This window comes from Tachypleus tridentatus, chromosome 4 (genome assembly GCF_004210375.1).
Source record: "Tachypleus tridentatus isolate NWPU-2018 chromosome 4, ASM421037v1, whole genome shotgun sequence".
In the NCBI taxonomy this organism is placed as follows: Eukaryota; Metazoa; Arthropoda; class Merostomata; order Xiphosura; family Limulidae; genus Tachypleus; species Tachypleus tridentatus.
In genome coordinates, this window is record NC_134828.1 from 29,177,400 (window position 1) to 29,189,491 (window position 12,092).

Below are 12,092 nucleotides of genomic sequence, written 5' to 3' on the forward strand. Positions count from 1 at the left end.
AATTCGCTTCTTTCATGCTATAGTCCACTTGTTACCCACTTACTTATCTTGCTACAAAATTCCTGCTGTTTATTTTACTCACTTTTCATTTATTTTTTCATTGTTAAAATCCACTTGTTACCTACACTTATCTTGCTACAGACCACTTGTTACTTACACTTATCTTGCTACAGACCACTTGTTACTTACCATTTTTACTCACTTTTCATTTATAGTTATAACTGATACTTCATCTGCTACACATCATTTGCTACTTACCCTTCACCTGCTACAGACCATTTGTTACTCACCCTTCACGTGCTACACACCACTCGTTACTCACCTTTCACCTGCTACAGACCATTTGTTACTCACCCTTCACGTGCTACACACCACTCGTTACTCACCTTTCACCTGCTACAGATCATTTGTTACTCACCCTTCACGTGCTACATACCACTCGTTACTCACCTTTCACCTGCTACAGACCATTTGTTACTCACCCTTCACGTGCTACACACCACTCGTTACTCACCTTTCACCTGCTACAGATCATTTGTTACTCCCCCTTCACGTGCTACATACCACTCGTTACTCACCCTTCACCTGCTACAGACCATTTGTTACTCACCCTTCACGTGCTACAGACTACTCATTACTCACTCTTCATCTGCTACAGACCATTTGTTTCTAAGCTTTTCTCTCGAAACTCGTGTTCGGTCAGAAAAGGGTGATCATTGTTGGGGTTTCAGCCCTGGGGACGGAAACTTACATGCATGTTATACTCTTCATGCTGACTATTATTTACAGCTTAGAAACTAATGCACTACCATCCAGTATAAATCCGAAATCTGTTGTATATTACAAAGGAAGATGATTATTTCGACAGTTTTGCATATGAAAATGTTTTTAATCAGCGGTGGCGATACAGAAAATACAGCTTTCACTTTATACCGCGCAGCAGGTGAGATAAGACTTGTCCGCAGGTTATCAAACGTATCTGGTTTTGTCTTAATTACGTGAGAAAAGCTAGCAAGACACACATCAAACATTCGGATATAATTAATTAAAGAATCACCTAATTATAAGTAGGTGTGATAATTATATAATTTCAGTCGTCCAGTTTTTTCTCATTACACAACTATTCTTATAAGCGGTGAATATAAAACTAAACAAAGAGTTCAAAAGAACAGATAGGTTCACCAAGTTTGTTTGTTTTTGAATTTCGTGCAAAGCTTTTCGAGGGCTCTCTGCTCTATCTTTCCCTAACTTAGCAGTGTAGAATTAGAGGAAGGCAACTAGTCATCACCACCCTCCGCCAACTCTTGGTCTACTCTTTCATCAATGAATAGTGAGATTGACCGTAACATTATAACGCCCAACGGCTGAAAGGGCGAGCATATCTGGTGTGACGGGGATTCGAACCCGCGATCCTCGGATTAAGAGTCTAGCGCCCTAATCACCTGGCCATTATGGATCTTCACCAAGTTTAAGAGCAAAAAATCTTCCATAAGTACAAAGAAAGACTCGAGATACGCTGCCACAGTCTTGTAATAATAAGTAAAATCATCTATAAGTTTAGTCTTAAGACTTAATGCAGTGAATTTTAACTTTCAATGTAGAATATACCTCACAAGTTGGAACTCAAGTGTAGAATAAAGAAATCTTAATTGTTCTTAAGGTTACGATGGAATTATTGATAACAAGAAACCCACTTGAAATAACAATGTAACTCAGAACGGCTGGTATGGGTATTAACACTTCGCACTGATAAGGAGAGAATGACGTTTCGATCTTCCTAGGTGATAATAACTTGAAGATGATCTGGGAAAGTCGAAACGTTTTCTCGAGATAGGAGTTAAAGATATTTTTTTTATCTTTAAAATCAAGGATATGAGAAAAATTCATGGATTTGATCTTAACAGTTATATAAGTTTGTCAGTTTTATTCTATTTTAAATTTTCAACAAAAATAATTATATTAAATATTTCGTATTCAACAGTAGCGCCAATAGTAACACCAATATAGCCAGACTATTTAGAATTTACCAGTCAATAACACAACATCAAGATCATCAGATAATTCAAAATTTACCAGTCAATAATAACATCATTTTCATCAGGTTGTTAAGGTTTTACCAGTCAATAATAACATCAATCTCATCAGCTTGCTTAAAGATTACCAAACAATAATAATATCAATTTTATCAGATTGTTTAGAGATTACCAGTCAACAATAACATCAATCTCATCATACTGTTTAGATATTACCAGTCAACAATAACATCAATCTTATCAGACTGTTTAGAGGTTACCAGTCAATAATAACATCAATCTCATCAGCTTGCTTAAAGATTACCAAACAATAATAATATCAATTTTATCAGATTGTTTAGAGATTACCAGTCAACAATAACATCAATCTCATCATACTGTTTAGATATTACCAGTCAACAATAACATCAATCTCACCAGACTGTTTAGAGGTTACCAGTCAACAATAACATCAATCTCATCAGGTTGTTTAGAGATTACCAGTCAACAATAACATCAATCTCATCAGACTATTTAGAGATTACCAGTCAACAATAACATCAATCTCACCAGACTGTTTAGAGATTACCAGTCAACAATAACATCAATCTCTTCAGATTGTTTGGAGATAACCAAGTAATAATAGCATCAATCTCACCAGACTGTTTAGAAATTACCAGTCAACAATAACATCAATCTCACCAGACTGTTTAGAAATTACCAGTCAACAATAACATCAATCTTATCAGACTGTTTAAAGATTACCAGTCAATAATAACATCAATCTCATCAGACTGTTTAGAGATTACCAGTCAAAAATAACATCAATCTCACCAGACTGTTTAGAGATTACCAGTCAACAATAACATCAATTTTATCAGATTGTTTAGAGATTACCAGTCAACAATAACATCAATCTCATCATACTGTTTAGAGATTACCAGTCAACAATAACATCAATCTTATTAGACTGTTTAGATATTACCAGTCAACAATAACATCAATCTCATCAGGTTGTTTAGAGATTACCAGTCAACAATAACATCAATCTCATCAGGTTGTTTAGAGACTACCAGTCAACAATAACATCAATCTCACCAGACTGTTTAGAGATAACCAAATAATAATAACATCAATCTCACCAGACTGTTTAGAGATTACCAGTCAACAATAACAGCAATCTCATCAGGTTGTTTAGAGATTACCAGTCAACAATAACATCAATCTCTTCAGATTGTTTGGAGATAACCAAGTAATAATAGCAACAATCTCATCAGGTTGTTTAGAGATTACCAGTCAACAATGACATCAACCTCACCAGACTGTTTGGAGATTACCAGTCAACAATAACATCAATCTCTTCAGATTGTTTGGAGATAACCAAGTAATAATAGCATCAATCTCATCAGGTTGTTTAGAGATTACCAGTCAACAATGACATCAACCTCACCAGACTGTTTGGAGATTACCAGTCAACAATAACATCAATCTCTTCAGATTGTTTGGAGATAACCAAGTAATAATAGCATCAATCTCATCAGGTTGTTTAGAGATTACCAGTCAACAATGACATCAACCTCACCAGACTGTTTAGAGATTACCAGTCAACAATAACATCAATCTCTTCAGATTGTTTGGAGATAACCAAGTAATAATAGCATCAATCTCATCAGGTTGTTTAGAGATTACCAGTCAACAATGACATCAACCTCACCAGACTGTTTGGAGATTACCAGTCAACAATGACATCAATCTCACCAGACTGTTTAGAGATTACCAGTCAACAATAACATCAATCTTATCAGACTGTTTAAAGATTACCAGTCAATAATAACATCAATCTCATCAGACTATTTAGAGATTACCAGTCAACAATAACATCAATCTCACCAGACTGTTTAGAGATTACCAGTCAACAATAACATCAATCTCACCAGACTGTTTAGAGATTACCAGTCAACAATAACATCAATCTCTTCAGATTGTTTGGAGATAACCAAGTAATAATAGCATCAATCTCATCAGGTTGTTTAGAGATTACCAGTCAACAATGACATCAACCTCACCAGACTGTTTGGAGATTACCAGTCAACAATGACATCAATCTCACCAGACTGTTTAGAGATTACCAGTCAACAATAACATCATTCTCTTCAGATTGTTTGGAGGTTACCAGTCAACAATAACATCAATCTCATCAGGTTGTTTAGAGATTACCAAGTAATAATAACATCAATCTCTTCAGATTGTTTGGAGATAACCAAGTAATAATAACATCAATTTTTTTCAGACTGTTTAAATATTACTAAGTAACAATAATATCAGTCTTATCAAACTGTTTAAATGTTACTAAGTAACAATAACATCAGTCTTATCAAACTGTTTAAATGTTACTAAGTAACAATAACATCAGTCTTATCAAACTGTTTAAATGTTACTAAGTAACAATAACATCAGTCTTATCAAACTGTTTAAATGTTACTAAGTAACAATAACATCAGTCTTATCAAACTGTTTAAATGTTACTAAGTAACAATAACATCAGTCTTATCAAACTGTTTAAATGCTACTAAGTAACAATAACATCAGTCTTATCAAACTGTTTAAATGTTACTAAGTAACAATAACATCAGTCTTATCAAACTGTTTAAATGTTACTAAGTAACAATAACATCAGTCTTATCAAACTGTTTAAATGCTACTAAGTAACAATAACATCAGTCTTATCAAACTGTTTAAATGTTACTAAGTAACAATAACATTAGTCTTATCAAACTGTTTAAATGTTACTAAGTAACAATAACATTAGTCTTATCAAACTGTTTAAATATTACTAAGTAACAATAACATCAGTCTTATCAGACTGTTTAAATATTACTAAGTAACAATAACATCAGTCTTATCAAACTGTTTAAATATTACTAAGTAACAATAACATCAGTCTTATCAAACTGTTTAAATATTACTAAGTAACTGTTCAGAGATTTTGTCCGAATAATTTAAAACGACACCTGGACCGCTTTGGAAAGTTCCATTAGAGTGAGTCTGTTACACAGCTTTGTCCACGGACGAAACATTTTTAAGTTCCTAGAATGTGTTCTTATAGTTAATGTACACGTGTAAAAACATCTAAACGTATATTGAGTGTGTAAGTAATACACGTAAGACGCTGGTTATCCTGAAACGTTGTGCAAAGGAGAGCCGATTCAGATAACATGCATTCAACGTTTCGTTTTCTGTTGGCGTATCACACAATTGGAATGGTTTATAGTACTGTATTTTAAGCCTTGTAAGACGCACGTTTTCTTTAAAAATACCTTGAAAAATCCCCAGAAGTGATGGGTTAAGGCAAAAGGTTAGCTTAGGGTCTATTTAAAACGGCCTCTCATGCAGATCATTATCTCATTACTTACCAATTACAAGTGTTTTCAACAGCATAAAACATTCAATTTAACTAATATTATCGATATATTGTGAAGACTATGATGTATTTGACTGTATTTACTCAGAAGGTTGAAAAAGTCAATGCTGCATCAAGGTGTTGGTTGATGAGTCAAAATACATTTTTCTCAGAATTGTCTTTCCAAAATTAGGGTGCGTCTTCCACAATGTAGCGTCTTACAAGACGTAAAATACGGTAATATTATCTGTTAACATAATCAGACCAAACGTTCTGGATATGAACAAACTAAACATGGTCTCTTGGGAAGGTTCAGTTACGGATTGGTACATTCTAAACTAATATTATATGGTACCAGGTTGATATCGTTGTTGATGCGTTCTAAAGTAACATAATCTATTGACCTGATCAAATCATAATGCTGACACGATCAAACTAAGTAATTTGTTAATATAACTAAATTCAGCATGACCTAGCAAGCTAAAAAAATGCTGTTGGTACGTTCTAAACTAATAAAGCATGATAACTTGTTAAGTTTTGAATTTCGCGCAAAGCTACTCGAGGGCTATCTGCGCTAGCCGATAGAGGGAAGGCAGCTAGTCATCACCACTCACCAGCTACTGTTGGGCTACTCTTTTACCAACAAATAGTGGGATTAACAATCACATTATAACGCCCACACGGCTGAAAGGTGTGACGGGGATTCGAACCTGCGACCCTCAGATTACGAGTCGAGTGCCTTAATCATCTGGCCATGCCGGGCCTGTATGTTGTTAAACCCATACTGCTGACACGTTCTAAAGTAACACAATCTTTTGGAAAGCTAAAACAATGCTGTTGACACGTTCTAAATTAATAATATATGATATATTGTTAAAACCACACTGCTGTCGTGTTTTAAAGTAACACAATCTTTTGGAAAGTTAAAACAATGCTATTGGTATTTTCTAAGCTAACATAATCTGTCGACTTGCGTGAACCCAACAGTCCGTTTTAAACTATCATTGTCTCTTGTCACATATAAAACTAGACGATTTTTGACACGTTTAAATCAAGTAGTCTGTTGAAAATGCTCTAAACTAAAATATTCTGTTAAGAAGTTGAAACAGCGTGATCCGTTAACATGTTTAAACGGACACATTTTGATGGAATGTTCAAATCAAACAGTTTACCAGCAAATCTAAGACGATCTGTTGGCATTTTCAAAACAACAAAAAAAAAAAAACAAACTTTTTTGATGAAATGAAAGCAGTGCAAGGCACTTCTACATCAAACTGAACTGGACAGATCAGACTTCGAGTACAACCCTGTATTCAGTAATACCGAACCTGCAGTATTGGTTACGAGGTATATATTGTCTCCATGGAAACTGTTAATGGTGTTTAGGAATGAGTAATTGTGCCACTGCTCGTGCTTTTCATTCTGAACTTGATTTAAGAAACTAAAACCCAAACCTCAAACATAGCACGAAAGAGATTTTTATTTAAGGTTTTGACATCACACATAATAGCTTACATTTCAACAAAGTAATAAATAGAGAAATTGATTACAATCTTGATGGATATTACGTCACAAAACCGTAAAACTATGATCACTACCCAGTTTTCTTTCTAGTTCTGGACCAAGGGGGGAATTCTCCCGTTAATCGAATAGTAAAATTATGAATTGGTCGATTTTTTAAACATTTATATGGACTATCCGTGTAAATATGCAACAAAAGGGGTTACTTCTTACCTAAGAATGTCTTAGTAAAACCATTTTTCTAGGTTAGTCCTAGAGTCTTATGTGAAAAAATATATAAATCAGATGGATAACTGGAGAGGAAACCCGCGCTGTCAGTTCTCCATTATAAACAATATTCTTGAAAATTAAGTTCCTATATTTTCAACAGACATTTTATTTAGTCTAGAAAACAGTTGGCAAACCTAAGACTCCTGTCGCGTTGGGATGCTGCTTGAGGCGTCGTATTTTGTAGAAAGTCGTGGTAGTTTCACAGAGTAAAGACCGTTAAAAAAAGAACGAGGTTCGAACTCGAACGACATTGCTGGTCGGGTAGGCGCTACAGCTAAACCATGGGCTTCGAATCTTTTAATTAATCTTCGCATCACTGGGAACGAAAATAAAACTCAACAGAATGGCCAAGTTAGGGCGGATTATTTGTGAGATATTTCATAGATTATGTCTGTTTCCTTGTTCGTCCAAACCAACTCAGTGGAGGGTTGTAATTATTACTCCTAGCAACCGACCCGACGTGGTCACTCTTTAGACACGTGTGCACTTCTGGCGCTAACATTACAATAATTTAAAGCAAAGAAATCGTCTTGATCTTAAAGGTATAACAATAGTGTATTATGATAATAATAGTCTTTACGATAAACAGTAAGTTTGATATAAAACGTTGGTTTCAATGGAGTTCTAAATTCAGCGGGTTTTTGCTTTTCAACGACGAGATATAATTAAGAAATGTTTATACAAGCTTTATGAATCACGAGTTAAACTGGCAGTAGTTACTGTTACTGCCGTTATCTGTCATCGCATATGTCGTTAACACGTGAAGTTATACATTCTTGAATATTTTAGACATTTGCTAAGTTCCGTTATAACGTTCTGGCAAGTAAGTTAAATCTTTGACAGAATCAACTTATAAAAATCTACCTCTCTAATTACTACCGACAGGTTTACTTTTAAAACAGTTTTGTTAAATGTTGAATGAACTGTCTTCATGAGTTCTATTGCGTCTACAATATGTCGTTATTAATAATTCAAGCTTTTCTAAGAAATACCGAAAATCATTTTTGGAACATGAGAGAGGAGGTTAAAAATTAGCTTTAAAACGAAACAAGAGGAGTTGGAATATTTACCAACTGACAGTTACTGGACAGTACAGTCACTAATCAATCTGTTTAAATAATACAGGATTTTCGTGACTATTTGTTTTTTATTTGTACATTTTCAGACGACTTGGTCATTATTTATAACTCGACAAATTTTCACATACAAAGTTTTTTCTAATTGGACTTACACAACTTAGAGATTCCATCGTACAGTCAGCTTGACAAACAATACATCCAAACAAAGACATTGGATTTTATTGAAGTATCAGGACTAGAACCGGAAGCTACTGTACTATACACATCTTGATTTAAAATTACGCCATTATTGAACACTATGTATATATGAACTAAGGAAACTGACCATGCCACAAACACTATATACACGATGACAATCATAATCCACACTTGTGGATGTTGAGTTACAGTTTACAATCGTAGCATAATATACAAAACCCAAACCACTTGCCTCAGTTATAGCCTATATATATAGGAACTTAAAACATCCAGGAAAAACGTGGTCTCTGTACGTGGTCTTGCTTGATGACGTATTCACTAATCAAGTAATTGTTTTCACGATTATTGACACGAATACTTCTATACAGTTTCAACCTACAGTGATGACCCCACACAGTTCTAGCCCAGAAACTAAACGTTTTGAGAAAAACACGGGTTTAAGTCTTCGGCCCAAGTCACCGGGGCCAAGCGGTCAACGTGGGAGTGACGGGGTTACCGCAGGACAGCTGATGTCGGAACTTACTTAAGTCCAGGCCAGTGGTGGGACAGTAACAAGGTCCTGTCAGTCGTGGAATAAGCACATTGTTCATTGACCTCACTGGCGACCCTTTGATAGAGTCATGCTTGTGTCCAATAATGCTTTCGATGGAGAAATTGTTAGCTTTACCATTGTGGGACATACTGTTGGTGTTTAGACCGGGCGAAGTTGTTGGTAGCCGGAGAGGTAACGAGGACACTCCCAAGCTGGGCGGCAAGCTCAAGCTGATAGGATGCAGGGGCGTTCTCGAGAAATCCCGTGGAGTAAGAAGGGGCACGGGTGTTGGCAGAGGGGAGAGGTAAGGATAAGGACTTGTGAGGGAAGCCGGCGTTATGGTATGGTGGAAAAGGCCGGGATGGTGACGGTACGGGTCCATCGAAGCAATGAAAGCAGACGGGTCTTTGAGAGGGTCGGGCTGGTGACGTTTATATCTCTTCCGTCGGCGGAGAAAGCTACCGTTGTCGAACATGTCTTCACTGGCCGGGTCGAGCGTCCAGTAGTTTCCTTTCCCCGGATTTCCTGGCTCTCGGGGAATCTTGATGAAACAGTCGTTTAGGGAGAGATTATGCCGGATACTGTTCTGCCACATGGGATACTTCTCCCTGTAGAATGGAAACCTGTTTTTGATGAACTCACATATACCGCTAAGGGTCAGCTTCTTCTCTGGGGACTGCAAGATTGCCATCGTGATGAGAGCGATGTACGAGTAGGGCGGCTTCACCAAGTGAGATTTCTGCTTCTTCGATTCACCAGATTCTTGATGTTGAGTCAATTCCTCTGTGCTGTCCGGTTTCGGACTTTCTGCTTGACCACTGGATTTAATCATAACCATGTTTGTTTCTTCGTCCTTTTCGTGGCAGTCCAAGGTCACGTCCAGTTCGTGATCGTCCGAATCTACGTTAACTGGTAAGCCATCTTCGTAATCACTGCTGTCCTGGTCAGTCACTCGCAAATCTGGCGTCTGGGTGAAACACGCGCTCGTTCGATGAAGAGCATCCATAGCGATTTTGACACTGGAGCGTAACCGACACTGTTACACGACGCAGGCCGAACAGTGAGGTTCCTCGTCCCGTACTGCAGAGCACATGAGCTGGCCGTATCGACAGGGAAACAGTGACAGTAGTTAAACTAAAACTCTAAACTTTACGGCACGGAAGCCAGACCGCAGTTCATAAGCAGCTTTGTTTTCCAGATACATCCGGCAATGTCAAAAGAACTACATTTTGGCAGGAGCCACGGTCATTGCTGCCCCGTTCACGACAGATATTTCTCTGACAGCCAATCAAAGGTCAGCTTAGTCACGTGAAGGAGAGAAAGGCGGGGAACACTATTAATAGTGACAGTGACTCCGCCTAGTGATTACGCCTACTTTTTTAATCCTATAGGTTCGGTGGGCTAAGCCGTTTTCACTCGTTTATGTTCTTTATAATCTGAGCGACAAACAAAATCTTCCTCTGGTAAGTTATTGTTTATCATTCTTCAATAGAATTCTACAGATTATTTATTGTTCTGTGTATTATACCGAGGGTTTACTTTGCCATATGGAATGTCATTCTCAGTTCTCTTTGTAGACCATGCAGCCTTTCTTTACATCCATAGCTTTCTGTGTTATTTCTTTATCACTGCTAAGGTCTGTAATTATTTATAGATTAATATCCATCTTTATATATATATATATATATATCTGTTTTTGTTGGGGGTTTTTTTGTGTGTGTGTATGCGCGTATCCCAACCTATCAATCTATTCGCTGCTAACCCTTTTTTAACACAGTTTTAGTAAAACACTACTTTTCACGGATTTTTATCTTTATTAAAAACTCTTGGAAATATTTAGGTGAAGCAAAACCAACAAACTAGGACCAGAACTAAACACTTCCAATTCTGCAAAACCAACAAACTAGGACAAGAACTAAACACTCTCAATACTAAATGTTCAAAACTAAAAAATGAAACGTTACAAAAGAACAACAGAAATGAGATCGAACTTTCCCATGCACACCACTTGTTTAAACTCATAACACAATTTCAACTTTTGAAAGGTCATTGTAGGTTGGATACTTAAATACGTAATTGATCATATTTATATAGATGTAGAGCTGCTGAAGATAGAAGGAAACTATAGCTGTATGTTAAAATAAGTTACGGTTCATGTTTCTATAGACTTAGGATATCGAAAATAATGGAACAATGGTTCTAAGTTAAATACATCACGGATAGTGTTGCAATAGCCTAACATATAATGAAAATAAATTTACTGTAGCTGTAAGTTAAATAAGTCACGGTTCATGTTTCTATAGATTTAGAGATATTGAAAATATTGGACCAATAGGTGTAGAATAAATAATGGAACTTTAGCTGTTAAATATGTCACGAATCGTATCCTATAGATTTAGAGATATTGAAAATAATGGAACTTAGCTGTAAGATACCCCTGTTTTATAGATTTAAAGATATTAAAAGTAAAGTAACTGTAACTGACGATTAAATAAGTCATGAATCATGTATTTTCAGACTTAGACACATCGAAAACAAAGTAAATGTAGATGTAATGTGTTGAAAATAATGGGTAGACTAAATGTGTTATCGGTCATGTTTCTATAGACTTAGAGATATTCAAGGTAACAAGACTGTGGATATATAACTATCAGGGTGTTATTACTTTCAATTAAACAATATTAGCACAATAATATTTTACTTTATACTGACACCGTACAGTTCTTATGATAATGTTAACCGTATCAATGCAACACTATTATTACCAAAATATTTTCATACTAACCTGGTGATAAGTTATTGTTACCTGTATTTTCACAATATTATTAGAGATACATTGTTCCATGTATTAATAGGGCATCATTACAAATATATTGTTACAAAGATATTGTTTGTTTCATTGACACGATTATTACGATGATACGGTTACTTTTACTAACACTATTACCATGACATCGTGGATATTACTAACATGATTTAATAATACTATTGTCCATCTGTTTACCCGATACTGTTAAGAAAATAATGTTTGTTAGAGTGTCCTGGTTTAAATACTAGCACATTCTTCTATCTGTTAACAC

At 35.9% G+C, this 12,092-nt stretch overlaps 1 protein-coding gene across 1 annotated transcript; it reads right to left on the reverse strand.

Annotated features, from left to right (window-relative positions):
- Nucleotides 1-8,479: 8,479 nt before the first annotated feature.
- LOC143248768 (forkhead box protein D3-A-like) lies at nt 8,480-10,249 on the reverse strand. The gene has a single exon (XM_076497457.1). The coding sequence runs from the start codon at nt 10,016-10,018 to the stop codon at nt 8,936-8,938; it is 1,083 nt and encodes a 360-aa protein (XP_076353572.1). The 5' UTR covers nt 10,019-10,249; the 3' UTR covers nt 8,480-8,935.
- Between the last annotated feature and the right edge of the window lie 1,843 nt (nt 10,250-12,092).

What these genes read in the sequence shown, in the direction of transcription:
- LOC143248768 (XM_076497457.1), bottom strand. Translation starts at nt 10,018, where the DNA reads ATGGATGCTCTTCATCGAACGAGCGCGTGTTTCACCCAGACGCCAGAT.